The sequence below is a fragment of the Hyperolius riggenbachi genome, chromosome 8 (assembly GCF_040937935.1).
Source record: "Hyperolius riggenbachi isolate aHypRig1 chromosome 8, aHypRig1.pri, whole genome shotgun sequence".
NCBI classification, from domain to species: Eukaryota; Metazoa; Chordata; class Amphibia; order Anura; family Hyperoliidae; genus Hyperolius; species Hyperolius riggenbachi.
In genome coordinates, this window is record NC_090653.1 from 54263236 (window position 1) to 54289616 (window position 26381).

Consider the following 26381-nt stretch of genomic DNA (forward strand, 5'->3'; position numbering starts at 1 on the left):
GGTGTGCATGTATATGAGGCACCAGGAAATTTGGGCATGCTGTAAAATGTCTCACCCTGCTTCTGCAAAAGTCCCGGTGGCGCTCATTACTATTCCCCCTCCAGGCCGGCGTTGACTCAGGGGTAAGCCGTGGACTCTGGTTGCCGAATTACACTGTTTTTATGCATTAGCACTTCATGCTAATGCACAGGCCAGACTGGCACCTGCAGGGCTGGATTTGTACTCTTTACCGCCCAAGGTCACTATCACCAGCTGCCCCCCCTTCAGTAAATGTAGCCAGATGACCCCTCCCCCCTTCCCTCTATGGCCCTAGTATAGGTAACTGATGCGCCCCCCCCTCCAGTATAGGTAGCCAGATGACTCCCTTAATCCCTTTTCCCACTCCCCCCTTTCATTATAGGTAGCCAGCTCGCCTTCACACTGCAGCAGCCATCAGTGTCACTCATTTCTCAGCTCGTCTCCAGTGCAGAAGCTTCCTCTTCCCCCCTCTCTCTCCAATATCGCTCAGGTCCATAGCTGGCCTAAATCCGACCCTGCAGCAGGGTTAGTAAAGAAGAAGATGGTCCTGGCCAGCTGTCGTGGGGCCGAGGAAGACATGGGAAGCCTATGGATCATCCAGATCCATGGATCGTTCTCATTGCTTGGGCAAGTATTTTGCTTTTTTTGGGGGGTACTCACAGGTTTGCTTTAACACCACTGCGATTAACAGCATTAGTTTTCTTCCTGTTGCCGTTGCCGGCTTCTGCTTGGGTTAAATCAGCCAACTCATGCTGGAAATGCCATATGACCAATGAGAGGGTGGGAGAAAAGCTCGACCTCTCATAGTAAGAAACGGACTATCCAAGGGCAGGGTCCATTACCGCTGCTCCCCACCTCCCCTACGTCCTGTTCTTCTTTGCTTTTGCTTCTGTGACCTTTGGGGTCACGATGCTGCAGAAGCAGCTCTGTGCTCTCCTTCCACAGAGCACTGACTGGCATGGAGGGGGTAGTAAAGAGGCGGGGAGAAGGCAGTGGAGAGCCAGTGAGAAGGCTCTGATAGGTGGGGAAGGGGTGTTATGCAGGAGTTCCTCTCCTGTAAGAGACGCCCCTTCCCCATTAGTTTGCCGACAAGCTGCATGTCGGCAAATCCCGAGGGATTTTTTTTTTCTTACATACCAGCCTATATAATAATCCCTGTGTCTCTGCGTCCACCTGTGTCCCCGTTTTGTCCAGCGTGCATGTGCAGTATGCGGCCGGACTTGGAACAGCAGAGAAGGACGGGTGCACGTGCATTGCGGCGGGGGGGGGGGGGGGGGTCAAAGTTGGTAGAACGATGGTTAGGGGTGTTGAGGCCCTAGCGCCTGTTTTTAAAAGGGCGGGCTTATATCTAGTAAAATATATTCTCAATGTCACGTTTTTTTTCCAAGACATGGAGCAAATGCAATTGGAATGAGATCCCCCCCCCCCCCCCACCTTTTTAGCTGTGCATCAAAACCATCTACAACTAAGCAGCCGTGATGATTTCCAGCACATTGAAAAAACATGGCGATAAGTCTCCTTGGTGCTTATTACTGTATTTCGCAATAGCTGTATTCTTTTAGCCTGATAGTCATTGCTTGAAACAGTTGCAGATCTTCTGCACATTAGACTGGCAGTGACCATGGTTACTCTAAATCTCAGTTGAAATGAGTGTCTTCACGTTTATATTTTGTTGATGCAAGAGGTTATCTTTGTCCACACACATTCTTGTCTACATCCAAGAAGTCATCTATATGTCCTCTAAAAAGTATTTCTCAATCCTGGAGGCCTAACTTTGGTCTTTGTTTCGCTTCTCAATAGAACAGCTTTGCATATAAACTCTTTCCATAAAAACTTTTTCTCATGAAAACCAACTTCTGTGGGTCTTCTAAAGCTACAGGCATTAAGCCATTGTTCCTCACCATCACCTTTTATAAAGGTCCAAAAAAGGAGGCAGATGGATGAACAGCAGGATAACTTGAGGGTAGTGCTCCTCTGACTGAAGGAATGGAAGCCATGGTAGAAAATGAAAGCAACTGGATACCAATCAGTTATATGACAACTGTGGTAAGTTGATTGCTAGGTAACAGTTTTCATTTGCTAGCAAGTTTTCCACATCCTGAATGGGTGGACCTTTGCTCATTAAGAGAGAATATTCATCTCCTCAAAAAACAGCTCCACCCTATAGAAACTACCTACGTACAGAAGGAAACATTTGGAAACAAGCTTTCAAATGGTATGTTTTGAAGTGTCCTTAAAGATTGGCATTAAAATAATGCAGTTTGGTAATACAGATGCTACAAAAAAAAAAAAATTCTTTCCTGTTTAAGTTTCCCAAGTCAGTGGTGGCAGCTGTCCTATTTCTATCTTGACCGGCTGCCTTTTTAGATCAGATTCCACCACTCTTCTAGGCCGGGTTGGGCTCCTGTGGGTGGTTCTTACTCTTGTGCTTAGAAAGGGTGGAGTGGTCCATAAAGCTTTTCTCACAGTGGGTACAAGCGTATGGTTTTTCACCAGTGTGAGACCTCTCATGCCTCTGCATAGTGGCCTTACAGGTAAAGCCTCGATCACAGTACCTGCAGACAAACGGCTTCTCTCCTGAATGCAACCGCTGGTGGACCACCAGGTTGGCATATTGGCAGTAGCTCTTTCCACACTCCGTGCACACGTGCGGCTTCTTCTCTGCATGCATGCCAGAGTGCTTGACCACACTGGATTGTCGGGTGAAACCCTTCCCACAGACGGGACAGGTGAAAGGTTTCTCCCCAGTGTGGACCACCTGGTGAAGGACCATATGTTGATGGTTGAAGAACCTGCGGCCACATTCCTCGCAGCGGTAGGGCCGTTCTCCGGTATGTGTTCTCTTGTGAGTATTCAGGTGGTTCTTGCAGGAGAATGTTTTGCCACACTCGCTGCATGAGAATGGCCGCTGTCCAGTGTGGATCATCAGGTGCCTCTCAAGCGAAGACTTGTTCATAAGCACTTTGCCGCACACCTCACATGAAATGGGCGGCGTCTCAGAATCTGACTGGCGCTTTCTATTGGCTCCTCCTGATCTGATGCCAGGTTCTGACCCTGCTATGTAGTCCTCGTCATCATCTTTCACATTGTCATCCACTAGAGAGAAAAATAAATATATTTGAGGCTGCTAAATCTGAAATAATAATAATATAAATAATAAATTATTCGGTGAATAAAAGAAAGGAAGTTTGAAGGATCCCCATCATGAAACTAAGTCTAGCACAAAATGTTTCTGCTGACAGAGTCAATTTAAAGGGAACCTAGCACAATTTTTTTTACTGCAGTTCCTCTTGGCTTGTAATAGTTGCCCTTCTTTATCCAGAGGGAAGGTATGAAAGAGGAACTCCAGTGAAAATAAAGTAATGAACAAAAATGCTTACATTTTTACAATAATTGCAATTAGATCTCCTGCCAGCATGGCCGCCCAGCAACAATCTAGCCTGTGTACAAGGCTTTAGGCCTCGATTCATCAAGACTTATCGAATTGGTTAACGACAGTTCGGTAAAATACCGAATTCGTTAAGTTGATTTCAGGATTTATCAAATTTATCTACAGCTGTTAGCGAGCATCCGGTAATCATTCGGTAATGATGCAATAAAAACGGAAGAAAGTGCAATTCATGAAAATGAAAGTGGGCGTGGTTTAGCATTAAATTTAGGATTCGTTATCTCCTTCACTGCTCTGTCCTTATTCCTGTCAGATCATTGCTGACAGAGAAGATGGAGCCATTTGAAGTGGTTATGTATCAGCTGAGAGTGATTCAAAGGTGCAGAAGGACAAGAATAAGGTCTAGAACCATATCAATTTGCAAGAGAATGGATTTATTTGCTATACCAGGACATCGGCATTTCTCTTGACTCATCTTGTAAGAGAACACAAGCAGTGCCAGGGTTAACTAATTTGCTAGCTGCACTACATTTTTTTTTTTAGAAAAGGCTTCTCAATCAAACCGCAGCTGGCGAAATTGTGGGATTGTCCCAAGCCACTTCCAGAATCCTGGTCCAGGTGTTAAGCCCTATTCGGAATGTTGATACGTGGTGTTCAAACGACTGCCTTTTACCCACAATTCCATGGGAATCTTATGGCCTTGTGTTAAATTACTGCTGTAAAATGGAAATATCGACACGTTACCGAATGGTTACCGAATTGTTACCGAATGCGGAAAAACCTTGATGAATACAACTAGAAATCGCTAAACTTCCAATTTGGTAATTTAACAAACTGGAAAAAGTTATCTCAAAGACAATGATGAACCGAGGCCTTAGGCCTCGATTCATCATTGTCTTTGAGATAGCTTTTTCCAGTTTGTTAAATTACCGAATTGGAAGTTTAGCGATTTCTAGTTGTATTCATCAAGGTCTTTCCACATTCGGTGTCAATTCGATAAAATATCGATAACATTTCGGTAATCATTCGGTAACGTGTCGATATTTCCATTGTACAGCGGTAATTTAACACAAGGCCATAAGATTCCCATGGAATTGTGGGTAAAAGGCAGTCCTTTGAACACTACGTAGCAACATTCTGAATAGGGCTTAACACCTGGACCAGGATTCTGGAAGTGGCTTGGGACAATCCCACAATTTCGCCAGCTGCAGCTTGATAGGAGCCTTTTCTAAAATAATATAGTGCAGCTAGCAAATTAGTTAACCCTGGCACTGCCTGTGTTCTCTTACAAGATGATTCAAGAGAAATGCAGATGTCCTGTTATAGAAAATAAATCCATTCTCTTGCAAATTGATATGGTTCTAGACTCTAGAACCATATCAATTTGCAAGAGAATGGATTAGACCTTATTGTTGCCCTTTTGCACCTTTGAATCACTCTCAGCTGATACATAACCACTTCAAATGACTCCATCTTCTCTGTCAGCAATGATCTGACTGGAATAACAACAGAGCAGTGAAGGAGATAACTAATTCTAAATGTAACTCTAAACCACGCCCACTTCCATTTTCATGAATTGCACTTTCTTCCGTTTTAACGCATCACTAACGAATGATTACCGAATTATTACCGAATGCTCGCTAACAGCTGTAGATAAATTTGGTGAATCCTGAAATCAACTTAACGAATTTGGTATTTTACCGAACTGTCGTTAACCAATTCGATAAGTCTTGATGAATCGAGGCCATAGTCTATATTTTCCTCTCTATCCCCCTCTCTATGCAACTCTATCTCTATGCTGTTCCTGATCAAGAAAAAACATGCATTTTAGCATTAAACACAAGTAACATTGCTTTTAAATGCATTGTGGCTGTCCCTTACTTGAATCTTCTGTGTCCTCCGATGTGGGAAAATTGGGTTCTTGGCTTTCCTCTGGTTCTTCCTTGATGTAATTCACAAGCTGGTAAGCACATACTCGTTCCTGGGGGGACTCTGGAGGGGTGAGAATGGACAGCTTTGGAAACATATACTTCTATACATATAAGTTAACACCAGACTGCCTGTAGCTGGAGTGGACATGGTAAAAGGCAGACCTGAACTCAGAACTTTCTCTCTGCTCTAAAAGATAATCAGCAGCATAATAACCTTTAAAGAAAAACATTTCTTTGTTACAAATCCTGCAATACATCTGCAGAGTGTCTCCGTCCTGCTTTCATGGAAACAAACCTAGCGTTAACATCCTGTGTTTACATATCAGCTGTGTCTGCCAAATTTCTGTGCTGGGACAGTTAAGATATCAAATTACACTTGTGATTACTTGAAGATGAGTGAGAATTAGACAGGGCCTTTTCTCTAAAAACACACAGGGTGCATTTCTCTGTTTACCTTGTGTCCTGTGCAAGAGTTCAGGTCCACTTTAAAGAGAACCCGAGGCGGGGTTCTGATAATAAAATCCACATACAGAGGCTGGGTCTGTCTATAGAGCCCAGCCTCTGTTGCTATCTAGATCGCCCCTAAGCCCCCCCTGCAATCTGCAATCCCCCCATAAAACACAGCCGCGCTGCTGACACGCAGCTTGTCAGAACGGGCTGTGTTTACCTTTGTAACGTCAGTCTCCGCTCTCCCCGCTGATTGGAGGGAAGGGACGTGGGCGGGGACCAGAGCGATGCAGGAGGCGGGGGAGAGCGGAGACTGACGTTACAAAGGTAAACACAGCCCGGCTGTGATTTATGGGGTCTCGCTGAGCGCAGGGGGGATTTAGAGGGGATCTGAATAACAACAGAGGCTGAGCTCTATAGGCAGACCCAGCCTCTGTATGGGGATTACGTTGTGAGAACCCCACCTCGGGTTCTCTTTAAAGGCATCTCCAGTAGGGACATCATAAAGCAGGGGTGTTGCTAGGATCCTAAGAGATCCAGGGCACTTTTGGGCACTCCAGACGGAAAATGGTGAGGTTACGCACCAGAATGTGGGTGTGGTCATGGGTGGAGCCAAATTTACATTAACTTAACAGCGGTCTAAGTAGGCCTGCCCAGCAAAATGTTGGCTGAACATTAATACTAAAAATAAAAAAAAATAAATAGCCAGTGTCACTTAAACAAAACTGTGCTGGCTGGTCTGAATTTCTGATGGCCGGGCTGGCCTGCTGCCGGGTTGTCTGGCAGTCCCTCCATAGCATTCCCTGACCTCTAGTGGACCCCCTCCCATGCTCCCACAGGCCTCCCATTCAGGCACCACAACTCCCAGCATGCCCCAATAGAAAAACCACAGCTCCCTGCATGCCCCCATAAAGACATCACAGTGCCCGGGCAGGGCACCACAGCACCCAATATGCCCACATAGAGGCACCACAGCACCCAGCAAACCCCGGATTGATGCACCACAGCTCCCAGGATGCCCGCCATTGAGACACCACAGCTGACTCTGCCTGGGCACCCCATAATACAGGGAGTGCAGAATTATTAGGCAAATTAGTATTTTGACCACATCATCCTCTTTATGCATGTTGTCTTACTCCAAGCCAGTGCTGGGCCGAAATTACGCATTAGAGTAATTACGCATCGTAATTCACTACAAATGCACCGTAAGCATTACGTGTAAGGTTACAGTATTACACGTAATTAATTACGTGTAGACCGTAGGTTACGTTATTACGCGTAACAAATTACGCTTAAGACAGTAAACTCCTATTGAAATTACACAGTCTGCCGTAATCACGTAATATTACGCTCCTATATAATATAAAAAAGCCGCCGACTTTAAGGGCTAATAGCAAAGCCCCCTTAAGTGCTAAGGGCCTCAAATGTGGAGAATATATTAAGGAGATCAGAAGGAATAAGAGGAAAACATTTTTTTTCAAAAAGACCTTATAGTTTTTGAGAAAATCGATTTTTAAGTTTCAAGGGTAAAAATGTCTTTTAAAATGCGGAAAAATGTCAGTTTTTTTTTGCACAGGTAACAATAGTGTATTATTTTCATAGATTCCCCCAAGTGGGAAGAGTTTTACTTACTTCGTTCTGAGTGTGGGAAATATAAAAAAAAAACCGACGTGGGGTCCCCCCCTCCCAGACCTCTTTAACCCCTTGTCCCCCATGCAGGCTGGGATAGCCAGAATGCAGAGCACCGGCCGCATGGGGCTCCGCACCCTGACTATACCAGCCCGCATGGTCCATGGATTGGGGGGGTCTCGGAAGGGGCAGCCAAGCTTTCCCCTCCCCCTCCGAGCCCTTGTCCAATCCAAGGACAAGGGGCTCTTCTCCACCTCCGATGGGCGGTGGAGGTGGAGACCGCGATTTCCTGGGGGGGGGGGGGGGGGTTCATGGTGGCATCTGGGAGTCCCCTTTAAAAAGGGGTCCCCCAGATGCCCACCCCCCCTCCCAGGAGAAATGAGTATAGGGGTACTTGTACCTCTTACCCATTTCCTTTAAGAGTTAAAAGTAAATAAACACACAAACACTTAGAAAAAGTATTTTAATTGAACAAAAAACATAACCACGAAAAAAGTCCTTTAATATTCTTAATTAACCATTAATACTTACCTGTCCCTTTAAATAAATGATCCCTCGCAATATCCTCGGAAATGTTCTATCAGTTACAATGTAACAAAGTTATTACAATGTAACAACTTTGTTACATTGTAACTACGCCGCACCCGACGTCACTCGCCGCTCAGCCCCTGCATACACTTACGCGTCCTTGCAGGACGCTAAGTCCCGGCCAGCTCCCGCTGTCCACCCCGCCCACATCTGTCACCCACATGTCACCCACATCTAGGTGACATGTGGGAGAGGCGGGGAGGGCAGCGGAGCCGGCGGAACTTAGCGTCCTGCACGGACCCGACAGAGCTCTGAGCTATATAGTTTAGAGCTCTCTAAGCATCTTTGTATTTGGGCTCCAAGGAGCCCCATTGGTCCTTAGCAGACCAATGGGGTTCCTTCTGATTTGAAGGAACCCCATTGGTCTGCTAAGGACCAATGGGGCTCCTTGGAGCCCAAATACAAAGATGCTTAGAGAGCTCTGAGCTATATAGCTCAGAGCTCTGTCGGGTCCGTGCAGGACGCTAAGTCCCGCCGGCTCCGCTGCCCTCCCCGCCTCTCCCACATGTCACCCACATGTGGGTGACATGTGGGTGACAGATGTGGGCGGGGTGGACGGCGGGAGCCGGCGGGGACTTAGCGTCCTGCACGGACGCGTAAGTGTATGCGGCGGCTGAGCGGCGAGTGACGTCGGGTGCGGCGTAGTTACAATGTAACAAAGTTGTTACATTGTAATAACTTTGTTACATTGTAACTGATAGAACATTTCCGAGGATATTGCGAGGGATCATTTATTTAAAGGGACAGGTAAGTATTAATGGTTAATTAAGAATATTAAAGGACTTTTTTCGTGGTTATGTTTTTTGTTCAATTAAAATACTTTTTCTAAGTGTTTGTGTGTTTATTTACTTTTAACTCTTAAAGGAAATGGGTAAGGGGTACAAGTACCTCTATACTCATTTCTCCTGGGAGGGGGGGTGGGCATCTGGGGGACCCCTTTTTAAAGGGGACTCCCAGATGCCACCATCAACCCCCCCCCCCCCCAGGAAATCGCGGCCTCCACCGCCCATCGGAGGTGGAGAAGAGCCCCTTGTCCTTGGATTGGACAAGGGCTCGGAGGGGGAGGGAAAAGCTTGGCTGCCCCTCCCCTTCCGAGACCCCCCAATCCATGGACCATGCAGGCTGGTATAGTCAGGGTGCGGAGCCCCACGCGGCCGGTGCTCCGCATTCTGGCTATCCCAGCCTGCATGGGGGACAAGGGGTTAAAGAGGTCTGGAAGGGGGGACCCCACGTCTTTTTTTTTTTATATTTCCCACACTCAGAACGAAGTAAGTAAAACTCTTCCCACTTGGGGGAATCTATGAAAATAATACACTATTGTTACCTGTGCAAAAAAAAAAACTGACATTTTCCGCATTTAAAAGACATTTTTGCCCTTGAAACTTAAAAATCGATTTTCTCAAAAACTATAAGGTCTTTTTGAACATTTTGTTTTTTCCTCTTATTCCCACTGATCCCCTTAATATACCCTGGGAATTTGGTGTTCCTAAATTTTAAGCAGGCTTTGCTATTAACCGTTAAAGTCGGTGGGTTTTTAAATGTATATATTTTTCCTTTGAAACTTTAACATCGATTTTCTCAAAAACTATAAGGTCTTTTTGAAAAAAATTTTTTTCCTCTTATTCCTTCTGATCTCCTTAATATATTCTCCAAATTTGAGGCTCTCAGCAATTAAGGGGGCTTTGCTATTAACCCTTAAAGTTGGCAGCTACCTAACATTGATACATGCGTCAACTTTTCCGCTTGGGAGCATTGCCTTACGCATTTGCTAGTAGGAAATTATGCGTAAGGCAATAACGTAGCAACCTACAATACGGTATTCTTACGCGTAATTGCGTAAGGGCCATGCGTAATTACAGACATGAACCGTAGATAAATGTCTACGCCGTAAGCGTAATTCCGTAATGCGTAATAGCGTAAAATTACGCGTAATGATTCGTAAGCGTAGATTTTTCCATTACGAGCAGCACTGCTCCAAGCTGTATAGGCTCGAAAGCCTACTACCAATTAAGCATATTAGGTGATGTGCATCTCTGTAATGAGAAGGGGTGTGGTCTAATGACATCAACACCCTATATCAGGTGTGCATAATTATTAGGCAACTTCCTTTCCTTTGGCAAAATGGGTCAAAAGAAGGACTTGACAGGCTCAGAAAAGTCAAAAATAGTGAGATATCTTGCTAAGGGATGCAGCACTCTTAAAATTGCAAAGCTTCTGAAGCGTGATCATCGAACAATCAAGCGTTTCATTCAAAATAGTCAACAGGGTCACAAGAAGCGTGTGGAAAAACCAAGGTGCAAAATATCTGCCCATGAACTGAGAAAAGTCAAGCGTGCAGCTGCCAAGATGCCACTTGCCACCAGTTTGGCCATATTTCAGAGCTGCAACATCACTGGAGTTCCCAAAGCACAAGGTGTGCAATACTCAGATACATGGCCAAGGTAAGAAAGGCTGAAAGATGACCACCACTGAACAAGACACACAAGCTGAAACGTCAAGACTGGGCCAAGAAATATCTCAAGACTGATTTGTCTAAGGTTTTATGGACTGATGAAATGAGAGTGAGTCTTGATGGGCCAGATGGATGGGCCCGTGGCTGGATTGGTAAAGGGCAGAGAGCTCCAGTCTGACTCAGACGCAAGAAAGGTGGAGGTGGAGTACTGGTTTGGGCCTTTTTGGGTTGAGGATGGAGTCAAGCTCAACTCCCAGTCCTACTGCCAGTTTCTGGAAGACACCTTCTTCAAGCAGTGGTACAGGAAGAAGTCTGCATCCTTCAAGAAAAACATGATTTTCATGCAGGACAATGCTCCATCACACGCATCCAAGTACTCCACAGCGTGGTTGGCAGGAAAGGGTATAAAAGAAGAAAAACTAATGACATGGCCTCCTTGTTCACCTGATCTGAACCCCATTGAGAACCTGTGGTCCATCATAAAATGTGAGATTTACAAGGAGGGAAAACAGTACACCTCTCTGAACAGTGTCTGGGAGGCTGTGGTTGCTGCTGCACGCAATGTTGATGGTGAACAGATCAAAACACTGACAGAATCCATGGATGGCAGGCTTTTCAGTGTCCTTGCAAAGAAAGGTGGCTATATTGGTCACTGATTTGTTTTTGTTTTGTTTTTGAATGTCAGAAATGTATATTTGTGAATGTTGAGATGTTATATTGGTTTCACTGGTAAAAATAAATAATTGAAATGGGTATATAGTTGCCTAATAATTATGCACAGTAATAGTCACCTGCACACACAGAGATCCCCCTAAAATAGCTAAAACTAAAAACAAACTAAAAACTACTTTCAAAAATATTCAGCTTTGATATTAATGAGTTTTTTGGGTTCATTGAGAACATGATTGTTCAATAATAAAATTATTCCTCAAAAATACAACTTGCCTAATAATTCTGCACTCCCTGTATATCCGGGGCATGTGCCGCTGATCTTTGGGGCTAGCGACGCCCCAGTCATAAACTAATCCAGCTTTTCAATATTTTATATGAATGGTTTATTTGTGGTAAGAGCCTGCAGTCCTGGTTAGGGGCTGAGGAATGATTACTAAATGACAGGTTGTGGGACTGCAGAAGGTTGCAGAAGCACACAAAGATTTGTTTTCTAATATCTTTTATAAGTCTTGGATTAATTTATAGCACACCTGAACTGAGAGGGATATGGAGGCTGATATATAGGTTTCCTTTTAAGCAATGCACATTGCCTGGCTGTCCTGCCGATTCTCTGCCTCCAATACTTTTAGCCATAGACCCTGAACAAGCATGCAGCTGATCAGATGCTCGGACTTAAGTATGACTGGATTAGCTGCATGCTTGCTTCAGGTGTGCGATTCAGACGCTACTGCAACCAGGGAAAAAAAAAAACACACCCAGGATGCCAGGCAATTAGTATTGTTTAATAGGAACTACATATTGCAGCTTCCATATGCCTTGCACTTCAGGCTCCCTTTAAATAAAAAAAAGTTCTGTGACTATTTAATTCAGCTGCAGACACACAACCACTAACTCAAAAACCTCTCAGCTATCCTAACTATAGACAATCAAGTCAAGAGATCTTCCGAAGAAGGCGTGGTTTGACGAAACGTGTAATGACGTTGTAGGCGGAATGGGTTTGCCCACACCCATGCACATTGAGTCCTTGCCACCAGACATCGCGCTGTTGGCCACGGCCCAGGAAACAGCACGATGGAAAGGGGATCTGGTTCCAGAACTGTTGATATGTGACCAAGAAGAAGAACTTTTAAAGCTATTGAATACATCTTCTGATGATTTTACACTATAGAGCGCTTTGATTTAATCTAGGATTTAATCTAGGATCTTCAACCTAGACTACGGTTCCAAACTACCAGTAATCTCTCAACAGTGAAAAACTTAACAGCTAAACGTCCAGGGGGGGGGGGGGGGGGTGTTGGGGTTGGAAGGCAGATCTGATGGTGGGCCTGGCCCGATACAGGATGCGCTTACCCGAGCAGATACTGTCCTGACCCTATACAGGATGCGTAAAAAAAGTGGGATCAGCGCATCACCAGGCCGCCACCGATTGGCCTCAACTCAGAGATGCGCTGAGCCCCCCCAGGGACTGCAAACGCACCTTGAACCAAACAGAGGCTCTGCATATACACCGAAAGCAAAACTGTTAAGTGGGAGCAGCTGGCCTGAAATAAATTAAAACATAGTAAAGAGCTGAGCAGCGCTACTTAAAAACAGATGAATGCTTACCTGCAAAAGTGTGCAAGCCCCACTAATGGGATAAAGTACACACTGAGCACACACATGACCTGTCTACCGCTTGGAGGATGTTGGTTTCCTCTAACAGCTTGCATGCAACTTGTTAGGTACTCGTCCCTCCCACTGTCGTAGAAGTCTTTCCTCCATGGGAGGGGACCTAACACTAACTAAATTATACCTATGCATATGCATAGCCTGGGCGCGCTATCAAGTAAAATTGAAAATTGCGTAAAAAAAGTGGGATTAGCGCATCACCAGGCCGCCACCGATTGGCCTCAACTCAGAGATGCGCTGAGCCCCCCCAGGGACTGCAAACGCACCTTGAACCAAACAGAGGCTCTGCATATACACCAAAAGCAAAACTGTTAAGTGGGAGCAGCTGGCCGGAAATAAATTAAAACATAGTAAAGAGCTGAGCAGGGGGGGCTCAGCGCATCTCTGAGTTGAGGCCAATCGGTGGCGGCCTGGTGATGCGCTGATCCCACTTTTACGCAATTTTCAATTTTACTTGATAGCGCGCCCAGGCTATGCATATGCATAGGTATAATTTAGTTAGTGTTAGGTCCCCTCCCATGGAGGAAAGACTTCTACGACAGTGGGAGGGACGAGTACCTAACAAGTTGCATGCAAGCTGTTAGAGGAAACCAACATCCTCCAAGCGGTAGACAGGTCATGTGTGTGCTCAGTGTGTACTTTATCCCATTAGTGGGGCTTGCACACTTTTGCAGGTAAGCATTCATCTGTTTTTAAGTAGCGCTGCTCAGCGCTTTACTATCCTATACAGGATGCGCTTACCCGAGCAGATACTGTCCTGACCCTATACAGGATGTCCTTACCCGAGCAGATGCTGTCCTGACCCTATACAGGATGTGCTTACCCGAGCAGATACTGTCCTGACCCTATACAGGATGTGCTTACCCGAGCAGATGCTGTCCATGGTGGTTTCAGCAGAATCTCCTCCAGGCTCAGATTTGATATAATGTGTCAGAATTAAGCCAAGTTCAGCACTTGGTTCTTCAGAAACAGACACAACAGAGTCAATAGCAGGCAGGGGAGGACTTCTGTCTGCACTTCCTGGAATCAGGTCAGATGAAGGTCCAGAAACTCCTAAAAGAGGAAATGCACATCTTATTAAACAAAGACAATCTCCAATGCTAGCGATACAGAAGGGCCAAGACCATTTTCTTCAAGGGGGAGGGACTAAGCATTGGAGCCCGGCTGATACAGTGAAGCAGGGCATTTGGGCACCATATAGACGACAGTGTATAGCAGCGGCCAGGGGGTAATTGGCTGGCACAGGTTCTCGATACATAGCGTAATTAGGCAGTGCAAGTATGGGCGGAGGGAGTTTTTGCTGAAAAGGCGGCACTTATATCAGTGGTTAGGCATCATAGAGAGAGGGGTCAAGTGAGAAAAGAGTCAGGTTAGGCGATCGTAAAATGTCTAATTTTTACAGATCGTACTATCGGAATTAGCTAGAGCTCAATATCAATACATCTAATTTCTCGATATTCTGCTACCGGCTATCCCAGACACCCTTTTTCGATGTACGCTGATGTAGAGCTCCAGTGAGAAATCAAATGAGATTTGCTGGCCCGTTCTAACTAGTCTTGATTAGAAGAAGGATCAAGAAGTTCTTAAAGAACTTACGAGGTGAGTTACTTACCTGGGGTTTCTTCCAGCCCCTACAAGTCACGTCAGTCCCTCACCACAGCTCCTGTCTTCTCCAGTCTCCCGCTGGCAGCCTCTGAAGATCGCTGCTCCCCCCCAATAAGTTGGCGACTTCTGCGCATGCTTGGGTGAGCGCTTGCGAACACACCCGCATCAGTACACTCCTGGCGACGCATGCGGCTGTCATGATCGCTGCTGCAGCAGGTTCTTCTGGCAGTAGTAGTGCTGCAGCTCAGGCAGTTCTGATCTCTTTCCATGCAAGCTGCATAGCTTTGTCTGCCTTTCCCTGCTGTTAGCTTGTGACTGATTATCATTCACCTGTGTGGGAATCTGCATGTCTGCTCCCATTGGATGACCTCAGTATAAAGATCTGCTTCCTGCAGGACTCCTCGGGTTATCATAGCTTCAGTTTAAGCCTGTCTTGCTGTTGCTTCAGCCCCAGATCGTGTTTCTTGTTCTAAAGATACTTTGCTGGTCTTTGCATCATATATTGGTTCATTGCCAATATATATGCATACCAGCACGTTTATTATTTTCCTTGTATTCGTGTTACGTTGATACATCAGTGTCGCTGATGTATACGTACACGAACTGTTTATATCCGGTGTTCAGTTAGTCAGCTTTCCAGCACGTTTTGGTAGTTTGCGCGTATCGTGATCACCCGTGCTGAGTTAGTTATCCTGCTCCTGGTTCTGTTTGTGGATTGCGTTCATCTCTGCGAAGAGATAGCGAATCCTTCTGAGTCCTGTTCCCTGTATTGCTCCAGTCCTAGTCAGTGTTCCTGCTTATGTCATATATCGGTTCATTGCCGATATATACATATGTTAGTCAGACGTTACAAATAGTTTCATTGATAGCTGTAATTGTAATACGCTAGGAAAACATACTTATTGTATATTTGTCTGTGTTACGTTCATCTATCTTGATCCTGCTATTTCCTGACTATCCTGTCCTGTCTTTGTGAGGCACGCCATCGCTGCAACGCATTGGCTGCCTCATTCCAGTCTGTCTTGTTGTGGACGCTTGCTGTCACTAAGTAGCGGCTAGCTAGCAAGCGTTCATTCTGTCTACCTGTCCTGATCTCCTCAGTTCTGGTTTATGCGCTCAGCGCTACTTTGCGCTGAGACGTTATCACGAAAGCATTGTTTGTGGCTGTTCGGATCTGCACCGGCTCTGTGCACCACAATCTCCTATTGGAGTCCGTCCTCCCCTCCACTATACTAGGGATAGCCTGTTTCCTTGTGCTAGTGTGTGTACCTCCTTCACGTCAGCTCATGCGTTGCATGCTGACTGTGGAGAATACACCACCAAGCCTAACATTATGATAACCCCATTACCAATCCCCATTGTGGGGGGGGATTCCCAGAAAGTATGACACTGTTAATTATGGTTCCTGTTCCTTTAAGAAATTTGAAGAACTTAACTCTGAAACAGAAAATGAGTTTTTCTCTGAATGTGCCAGGTTCCTGGCCAATCCCGATCTCCAAGCGACTCCTGTTTCAACCTGGGCACTCCAGCTAAGTTATATTTTGTTTAAAGGGGAATTGTTTCAGTGGGCTTTTGATGTCCTCGATCATACCAATTTGAAAGAGAGACCGCTGGAATTTCTAGCGTTTGTGATCCATAACTGGCTGCGCAAAACTAATTTGCCTTACCCTTTTAATGAACTCCTGGCAGCAGGCCAATCAGCTGCTCCTTCAATTGCTTGCAAAAATGATCAGCAAGCAGAGAGTATTACTGATAATTTTCCTGCAGCTTTAAATAAATCACCAAAGGCAGCAGGGTCTAAGGCCAAACGCAAACGTTATAAGAAACGTGTCCGATCTGCAGAGTCGTTATCTTTAGCGACTGCGCATCAGACCTGTAATGAGATTCTGCCATTAACGGATAATGAAATGCAATTGTCTTTCAGGGGAGTTAAATGGACTTATGAAACTACTAATGAACTTTCATCCCTGGCTAGGGAAAATAAAGATTTTTGTTTAAAAGAATTATCTGAGTATGATTATGAGGAGATATTACAGAGTATTGAACAAATCAACTTATTTGTGAAGCAAGGGAAGTTTGCATACACTACAGTTCAACACTTGCTACAGGTATTGGAGATTCTTAAGAATAAGGAATCTGCCAATCACCTGCTAATTAACCCAATACATGTCCCTGCCACAATCATATCTGCAAACTGTGATCAGCCTGAATGTTCAGCTGTTAAGTATGCATAGGATCCCCCATTCGAGAAGGGAGAGATGGAAGCCCTGGTCTGTGAATGGAAGAATGATTCAAGTTCATTTTGTCAATTTTACAGTGCAAAAAGTGAATTCGTATTGAATGCATGCATTAAGTCGGCCTATAACCTAATAGAGATTGGTGTGTGTAGGTATGACTTTGTGGCTCCATTGATTGATGTGTGGGAACTGATTTTGGATGATTTTTATGTGACTCCGAATTCGCAAATTTGGCGTTCTGACCCGCCTGCTTCAGCACCTTTGGCTGATTCAGCAGGTGATTCGGAGCTCTTTTTGTGTGAAATTGAAGTTCCTGCAATTCCACCCTGTACCATGGATAACTCAGTGTTACTTCCCAGTAAAACAGAAGCCACTGATACTTTCTTAACCTTGCCCTGCGCAAATTTCTCAGCAGAGAATCCAGAGGTCCTGCTCACTTCTGAGTCCAGCCTAGCCAGTACTCATGACTCTTTGTTCAGTGAAACAGACATCAGAAAAATCTTGCCTGCCTCTGCAAACACTTCTGCAGAAATTACCTGTGTTAATAAAGTTCAACTCCTGTCTGATCCAGCAGATGCCAATAGATGCATTACATTAGTTTCTGAGTCCCAGCAATCCTGTCTAGAAACCTCAGAACTTTATACTAATAAAAAGGATATATATAGCAAAAAACTGAAGAAACTTGAAGAGTTTATATGCAAAAATACAAAAGATTTTTATTGAAGACAACACTTGTGCAAAAATATTCATAAAAAGTATCCGTCAGGGAACATTTTCCATAGCAAAGAATGGCAAAAATGCATCAGTTGTTAACATCAAGATGAATCAAGTCTATAACCATCACAATGTTGCCCCTTTTTATGGCATAGTTATTTCTTTTTATGGCATAGTAATTTTGGATGTTTCCTGTTCCATTGTTAAGGTATTAACGTTTGTAGTAATCTCCATGGTCATTGTTTGGTCGCCTTATGTGATCCGGTTGCTGGTCTTTGTGTATCAGTTTAGTGATAGAGTATATTTATAATTCTATAGGTGGTTATACCTGACTTGATGTTGTCCAGATGTTTATTAAGAACATGCGTTAACTATACAGGTACCTGTTTGATAACTTTGAAATTTATTATTTAATTGGTGGCTTTTGCTATCACTTTTCAGGGTTCCTGGTATTTTACTCTTTGGGTCCTATCACTATAACAGTATGGCTCTATTGATCTTTCACTATGTCGGTGCTCTTTATTACTGTTTTCACCCATATTCACTTTCTAATTCTGTTCACCAACCAGTATGTTTCACTTTTCAGTTGTATTTCATTACCATATGGTTTTAATGTCTTTATATTTATTGTTTTTAGATTTGTCTCTATTTGTGGAGGCCTGATGAAGGGTTTATCCCGAAACAAGTCGACGTTGTCGCCTCAATTTGCACAACTGCACTAATCTTGATGTTAACAACTGATGCATTTTTGCCATTCTTTGCTATGGAAAATGTTCCCTGACGGATACTTTTTATGAATATTTTTGCACAAGTGTTGTCTTCAATAAAAATCTTTTGTATTTTTGCATATAAACTCTTCAAGTTTCTTCAGTTTTTTGCTATATATATCCTTTTTATTAGTATAAAGTCTATGTAGGTGTTGTGGCACACCTGAGAGGATATTATCATCACTTCTTTTGTTTCCCTATATACGGAATATAGAAACCTCAGAACCCCAGCATCTGAATTTCCCAATTTTACAATTGAATGGTGATTCAGATGCGCAAACATTGTGTCTTGATCTTCCTGTTTCTACACCTCGCTCTAGTTTCGTGAATAGCTCAGAGCATCTGCTATGTGAACCTGAAATCGCAGAATTATTACCTTGATCAGAAAATGTTCCAGTAAATTTGCCCTGTACCATGAATTGTGCAGTAGATTTCTCCTATGAAGCTCAGGTCACAGAATCCTTATGCTGTCCAGCAGGTGCTTCCATGGTTTTGCCCTGCAATATGGACTGTTCAGTGATCCTGTCCAGTGAAGCTGGGGTCGCAGAGTCCTATGCTTCACCCAGTACTTTGGATACTTCAAACCCTCTAGCAGAAGACTCTGAGGCACTGCTTACCTCAGTGGGTGTTGCAGCAATATTCACTTGTTTAGCAGCTGTCTTAGAATTAAAGTCCACTCTAAATAAACTTGATGAATCTTTGTCTAAGGAAGCAGAAGTCATTGAAATATTGTCCTTGTCAGCAAGTGTCTTAGATACCTTGCCCTGTACACAGTCTGATTTAACCAATATTGTAGAGTCCCTCTCCAGTGTTGTAACAGCCGAGGAACTCCAGCCCTGTCCTCTGAATGTTTCAGAAGTCTTGCCCTGTAACATGGATAATTCTGATTCTCTGGTCAAAATAACAGAAGTCTCAAAATTTTAGTCTGATTTAGTGAGCGTTCCTGAAACCCTGCCTTGTATCTTGGAAAATTCTGATTCTCTGGCCGGTGTGGCAGAGATTCCGGAGTTCTCTTCCTGTCCAGTGAATTCCTCAGATTTGCCCAGTTCAGTGGGGAATGCTGTAATATTGACTTGTTTTGCAGCTACTTTGGAGCCCCAATCCCAGGTACTAGATGAGTCTCTGCCCAGTCCAGAGGAAGTTGTGGAATCCCTATCTAGCTCAGTTCATACATCAGAAGACTTGTCCTGTCTTGTTTATGCCCCTGAACCTTAATTTGTTAATAACCTTGCTGGAATCAGCGACATCTAAGTCTGATCCTGCATTCTTTTGTGAGAGTCCAGTAGTTGCGAAGTCTAGTCATGATGGATTATTTTTGGCCAGTCCTGGTTTTGGTCCTATCTTGGCTGACCCTATGGCTCACAGTTCCTTGACATGCCCAGAGGTTTCTCTTGTGCCAGTGTGCCCAGATGTGCTTTGTGTGCCAGAATGCCCAAGTGTGTCTAAGGTGTTAGCGTGCTCAGATGCTTCCTTAGGAGAGACATGTTCTGATGTTGCCAGTCTGCCTGCATGCCCAGAGATGGTTCTGGTCCTTGAAAGCCCTGATCTCGATATTTGTCCTTGTAACCCTGTCTCGGGAATTGCCCTGGGTTCCATAGGGGTTCTTGATAGTTCTCCATGTGAGCCTAAAGGGCGTTCTGACCTTTTGGGATCTCTGTGGAACTTCAAAGTGTTCTGGGAGATCTCTGAGGAAACTTGTTCTGGTACCTTGGATTGGTTCAACAGTGGGTTTTGTGTTGGTAAGGACAGTTCCGGTGGGCATTGCAAAGGCTTTGGCATTTTTGGACGGTCCCTGGAAGGCAGTGGGTATCGCTCAGAGAGCTTCGGGGGGCTTTCTTCTGGAAATCATGGTTCTGATGGGTGTCACACTGGGGCTTGTAGTACTGATGGGCATGGTTCTGTAGGTTCTGGTTCTGATGGGTCCAGTCTTGTGATGACTGATTCTGGATTTTGGTCTTGCCGGGCTGTCCCGGTCATCATAAATTATCAGTTAGGTTGTCTCCTTGGGAATGTCAGTTTTGAGAGGCGTCTGGTATCCGCCTTTAAGGGGGGGGGGGGGTACTGTCATGATCGCTGCTGCAGCAGGTTCTGCTGGCAGTAGTAGTGCTGCAGCTCAGGCAGTTCTGATCTCTTTCCATGCAAGCTGCATAGCTTTGTCTGCCTTTCCCTGCTGTCAGCTTGTGACTGATTATCATTCACCTGTGTGGGAATCTGCATGTCTGCTCCAATTGGATGACCTCAGTATAAAGATCTGCTTCCTGCAGGACTCCTCGGGTTATCATAGCTTCAGTTTAAGCCTGTCTTGCTGTTTCTTCAGCCCCAGATCGTGTTTCTTGTTCTAAAGATACTTTGCTGGTATTTGCATCATATATTAGTTCATTGCCAATATATATGAATACCAGCACGTTTATTATTTTCCTTGTATTCGTGTTACGTTGATACATCAGTGTCGCTGATGTATACGTACACGAACTTTTTATATCCTGTGTTTAGTTAGTCAGCTTTCCAGCACGTTTTGGTAGTTTGCGCGTATCGTGATCACCCGTGCTGAGTTAGTTATCCTGCTCCTGGTTCTGTTTGTGGATTGCGTTCATCTCTGCGATTGCGTTCATCTCTGCGAAGAGATAACGAATCCTTCTGAATCCTGTTCTGTTACCGTTTGTGGATTGCGTTCATCTCTGCGAAGAGATAGCGAATCCTTCTGAGTCCTGTTCCCTGTATTGCTCCAGTCCTAGTCAGTGTTCCTGCTTATGTCATATATCGGTTCATTGCCGATATATACATATGTTAGTCAGACGTTACAAATAGTTTCATTGATAGCTGTAATTGTAATACGCTAGGAAAACATACTTATTGTATATTTGTCTGTGTTACGTTCATCTATCTTGATCCTGCTATTTCCTGACTATCCAGTCCTGTCTTTGTGAGGCACGCCATCGCTGCAACGCATTGGCTGCCTCATTCCAGTCTGTCTTGTTGTGGACGCTTGCTGTCACTAAGTAGCGGCTAGCTAGCAAGCGTTCATTCTGTCTACCTGTCCTGATCTCCTCAGTTCTGGTTTATGCGCTCAGCGCTACTTTGCGCTGAGACGTTATCACGAAAGCATTGTTTGTGGCTGTTCGGATCTGCACCGGCTCTGTGCACCACAATCTCCTATTGGAGTCCGTCCTCCCCTCCACTATACTAGGGATAGCCTGTTTCCTTGTGCTAGTGTGTGTACCTCCTTCACGTCAGCTCATGCGTTGCATGCTGACTGTGGAGAATACACCACCAAGCCTAACAGCGGCACAGGCCCAAGCATGCGCAGAAGACACCGACCCATCTGGGGGTCGGCGATCTGCAGAAGCTGCCAGCAGGAGAAGCCCGGAGCTGTGGTGAGGGACAGATGTGACTTGTAGGGGCTGGTACACACATCCAATGATTGGCCAATTCTACCACCTGTGTGTAGCACGAGAGCCAACAGATACTGAATACTAGGAACAGCGTGTGTAGGGAAGCTCACATACTACATGGAAGTGATAAAATCGCCAATTAAAATTGGGTGTTTACCAGGCTTTCAACTCACTACTGCTCAATGTGGTCCTACAAGCTTCTGGATCATGGGTTGCAATTAGTTTTCACAGAAGGCTTCTCCACTTTGGATTCATGTTCATTACATAAGTAATGGCATAGTGAAATCTGTTCTACGGTTTTCCCCCTGAGGCTGGATTTAAATAAAAAATAATTTTAGAATCTGATAAGGAAATTCGGATGTTAAACACATTTTGATTTTCCCCTTAAAGAGAATCTGTACTCTAATATTCTTACACTAAAAAGCATACCACTCTATTCCTTATTTTCTCCTGTGCCCCTCTGTGCTGTTCTGCCACTCTGCTGCAATCCTGGCTTGTAATTAACAGTTTTAGGCAGTGTTTACAAACAAACTAACCAGCTTGTAATAGGCTCACATAAGCAGAGTGTGTGTCATACAGAGTGTGCAGGGGGCCTGCAGAGGGTGTGTATCACTTCTATCCAATCACAAGCAGCCCTGCACATTCCACACATTCAAGCCTTAGCCCGACAGACACGACAGAGGAAAGGAGATAAGATTTATTACAGAGACAGTGCAATTAGGAAAGGCTGCAGTAAGCCAGAGCACATTAGAACAGGCATAGGAACTTATAGGATAGAAGAACTAAGGCTGAAAAATTTGTTACAGAGTCTCTTTAAGCTTCTGTCTGGCATGGAAGTCTACAGGTGTTTTAATTTCCCCATAATCCTTTGCCACAGAAGTCTAAAGGCCGTTATTAAAAGTTTTGAGTCAGTGCCAACTTTCTACTGGACTTGCAATCTGCAATAAGTTGATGCAAAATTATGTAAAGGTTACTGCAAATCTATGTGACTTGAACATGTTGCAAGATTTGATTTGTCCATTTTGATTTTAGTTTTCATTATAATTAGCTGTAAAAATGTTTCAGTACCGTATTAGCCAAACATATTATGTAGGTAGAAAAAGTAAAAGTGATACATTTTAATGGCTAACTGATAAAGTTAAATTATGCAAGCTTTCTGGGATCTAGTCCCCTACTTCAGGCATATTTCCAGATATTAGCTGACGTAAAACACTGAAGCAGGTAAATGGTAAACACGTACTATTTACGCATTTACTATTTAAACATCTGACACACACACACACACACACACACACACACACACACACACACACACACACACACACACACACACACTAACGCTAAACTATCACCGCAAGTAGACCAATCTATTGGTGAAGCAACAGGCCCAACCGGAACCTCTATCTTTGACACCACTTCTCATTCCCACATCCAGGACTTCTCAAAAGCATCACCTCTCCTTTGGAACGCTCTCCCACAGCCTGCCTATCATGCCCCGAGCCTGGAAACCTTCAAACTTCTTCTCAAAACAAATCTGCTCAGAAAAGCCTATAATTTGCTATAGGATAGCATTGGAGGTTTATGGCTTCATCCACTATCCCCTGTGTCTCCTTCGCTAATGTTTCCAACCCACTACCCTCTAGATTGTGAGTCCTCCTCCTAGTGTTTCCTGTTCTGATGTAATTTATCATACGAACAGACACCAGAATTGGTGAGGTCTCAAACCTCACATCAACTGTGTATGTATGCATTTGTATAGCTGGATGTCCTGATTGTAAGAGTTTTAAACCTCTCCTGTATCCTCACTATTTGTTTTGTACTATGAACAGCGCTATGGAAGATGTCACTATACAAATAAAAAATAAATGACATAATAAAAGTTGCAAAATTATTTGTACGACTGGCCCAAGACAGGATGTTCTTACTTGAGTAGACGCTGTCCATGGTGGTTTCATCAGAATATTCAGGCTCAGATTTGATATAACAGGTTGAAATAAAGCCAAGTTGCTCTTCTGAATTCGGCATGCTGGTGTCAGTATCAGATACGGGAGAAGTTCTGTCTGCACTTCCTGGGATCAGCTCTGATGAAGGTGGTCTACAAATTCCATCTAAAACAGGTATGCACATTTCTCAGCTCATCTGGTAAAGCCCCACAATTAGTGTCCACTCTACAGCCTCTACTGGACACAGATTTTATTCTCAGCCAAGATGGACACCTACAAGAATCTGTCGCTACCCCTCCTGTCTGATGACAGCGTTATTAAGCCTCGTACACACTTGAGACATGATCCCTCAGGCTACAATTTGTGGCCGGAAAAAAGCTGGTTGTGATTCTTTATAGAGGAGCACCAAACAAACAAACAAATACAGAACATTTATATCGCGCTTTTCTCCTAGCGGACTCAAAGCTGTCACATGACTGCTGCAATACTTACCAAAGCCTGGGTAAGGTCCATCCTCTGGCTCCTCCTTTATACTGCATTTGATTGGGTTTCCCATGTCTACGTTTTGCTGGACTAAAGCTGCTGTTTTCCCTGAAGAAAACAAAAAAGTGAAAGGGACTCACTTTTCAGTCACAAGGAGACAAGCTTAACATTGTTACCGTGCCATTACAATGTGAAATACCTCCTTAGTTTATTTAGAAATACTTTTACCCCCCCAGACAGATAAACTAATTTTAAAACACCTCCTGAATAGCATTCCTGGCTCACAGTAGTTGCTCTCATCTCATCCGCACCTGCAGGCACTGAGAGCGAGTCATCTGAAAATCTAGGACTTAATTTATGCACATCCAGCATTACTGTCCCCCTTCAGCTGCTAGGTGGTGCTGTTGATGAATAGAAAGGGTGTCGTATCTGAGGACGACCAAGGAGAAGCAACATAATAGTCCAGAGACTATTTAATGGTGTCCAAAGTCATCATTTTTGCAAAGTGATCACTGTGATTGGCTCATGGTGATCCTGTCCAGAGACTCTGGTTGGCTGTCATTGAACAGATGAGTGTAGTGAGGGTGGGAGTAGCGACATTGAAATCTACACCCTGGCAGAGATAAGTCTCCAAACGGTGTAGATTTCAACTGCATGCAGCCAGAACCGGTGTTAAAAGACAACTGAAGTGAGAGGTACATGGAGGCTGCCATATTTATTTTCTTTTAAACAATACCAGTTGCCTGGCAGCCCTGCTTATCTATCTGGCTGCAGTAGTGTCTGAATCACGCCTGAAACAAGCATTAAACTAATCTTGTCAGATCTGACAAGAATGTCAGAAACCTCTGATCTGCTGCATGCTTGTTTAGGGCCTATGGCTAAAAATATTAGAGGCAGAGGATCAGCAGGATAGCCAGGTAACTGGTATTGCTTAAAAGCAAATAAATATGGCAGCCTCCATACATCTCTAACTACAATTATCCTTTAAGAATAGCAAATGCCTCCCAGTGGCAAATACGACAGCAATATTATACATTTACCCAGCAGCATATTGGACAATAAAATTCGAGGACATTTTCGTAGCTTTAGGCTACATTCACATCGGTGCGGATTAATAGTCACTTTGTAACACAGCTACACTGCAGTGCACCACAGCAGAGGATGGTCACAGTGAAGTGAGTGCGTTGCAGTATAACGGCGTGCGGTATTATAACACACTGCATGCAGCGCATTACTGCAAAACACATGCGTTAACAGTTGCAATGAAGCATGCTTTTAATGGACTGTATGCAACGAAACAAAAGAAAACCATGTGGCACTGCATTCACGATTCATTGAGTTTCTGCTACTACAAGGAATGCAATGCCCACTGTAAACCTAGCCTTTAACCTACCATATACAAGCTGACAGCAGAACAAATCTGCAGATGATGATTTGCATCCAAATGATTGTGTGGCATTTCTTTCACAACAGACAGCCCAGGTACATTCCCTTTCCTGCACGACAAATTTGTGGCACAGAGCAGAAACACTTGTTGCTTGTTTTCCACATTTTCTCAAACCGAGTAGCTGTCAAGACTGGGAATGGCAGAGCTTCTTGCCAGAGTCCATTCCAATCAGTGCAGAGTCACTGAGCATGTGTTTTTAAATATCGCATCATTGCATTCCAGCGGTCCTGGAGGAGTGGTTAGCTTACAGCATGGGTGTCAAACTCTAATACAAAGTGGGCCGAAATTGAACACTGAGACCTAGCCGCGGGCCTGGTGTCTAATGGTCCTCCCCCCTCCACTATACAGTTCCCTGGTGTCTAGTGGTCCTCCCTCCCCATACAGTTCCCTGGTGTCTAGTGGCCCCCAGCCTCCCCTATTGTTTAGTGCTTTCACTCTAACTCCTCCATATGGCTTCCCTGGTGTTGCAGTGCTTCATCTCTAATACAGGTGGTCTAGAGTGGGCCAAACATAATGCAAAGTGGAGAAACCACTTTGGGGCCAGATTTGGCCCAAGGGCCAGAGTTTGACATGATTGGCTTACAGGGACAAGAAACTATGATTTGCGTAGTCAGCAGTGCAGCAGTGATGCATTGTAGGAGACCTCATATGCTCACTCCAACCTGAATTATTGCAAATACCTTCTGTTTTAAGAAGGCAAACTTTTGTTTTGAAATACACAAGGCAAGCAACTTGAAACAACTTGTGCCAGCTGAGCAGCTGCAAGGTCGGTTTTCTCAATGAAGAGTCACATTTCATTTCAACCATCTCATTCTTACCGCTGGCATCTTGGTTGTCATTACATTGCTGTTCATGTCTTTCTAGATGTGCCCAATCGTTGCCTGAGAAACCGGCAGTGACGTCTTCACACTTCATTGGTACCTAAGAAATAATTGAGTGATAAGGATAAGACGACCAAAGCAAGACGCAAAAACAAAAACTAGAAGGCAAAAAAAGCAGA

General features: G+C 44.3%; 2 protein-coding genes across 2 annotated transcripts in view; one reads left to right on the forward strand and one right to left on the reverse strand.

The window, feature by feature from the left end:
- LOC137528823 (oocyte zinc finger protein XlCOF7.1-like) overlaps positions 1-26334 on the forward strand; it is an 86906-nt gene extending 60572 nt beyond the window's left edge. Inside the window, exon 7 of the mRNA XM_068250442.1 lies at positions 26246-26334. The gene's annotated coding sequence lies outside the window, so the exon portion shown is untranslated. The remainder of the gene's footprint in view (positions 1-26245) is intronic.
- The window catches only part of LOC137528821 (histone-lysine N-methyltransferase PRDM9-like), a 33763-nt gene continuing 8919 nt past the window's right edge, over positions 1538-26381 (reverse strand). Inside the window, exons 4-9 of the mRNA XM_068250433.1 lie at positions 26200-26302; positions 23944-24042; positions 23434-23616; positions 13658-13846; positions 5288-5398; positions 1538-3114 (exon numbers count right to left, since the gene is read on the reverse strand). Of these exons, the coding sequence (XP_068106534.1) occupies positions 2405-3114; positions 5288-5398; positions 13658-13846; positions 23434-23616; positions 23944-24042; positions 26200-26302 (1395 nt within the window). The 3' untranslated portion in view covers positions 1538-2404. The remainder of the gene's footprint in view (positions 3115-5287; positions 5399-13657; positions 13847-23433; positions 23617-23943; positions 24043-26199; positions 26303-26381) is intronic.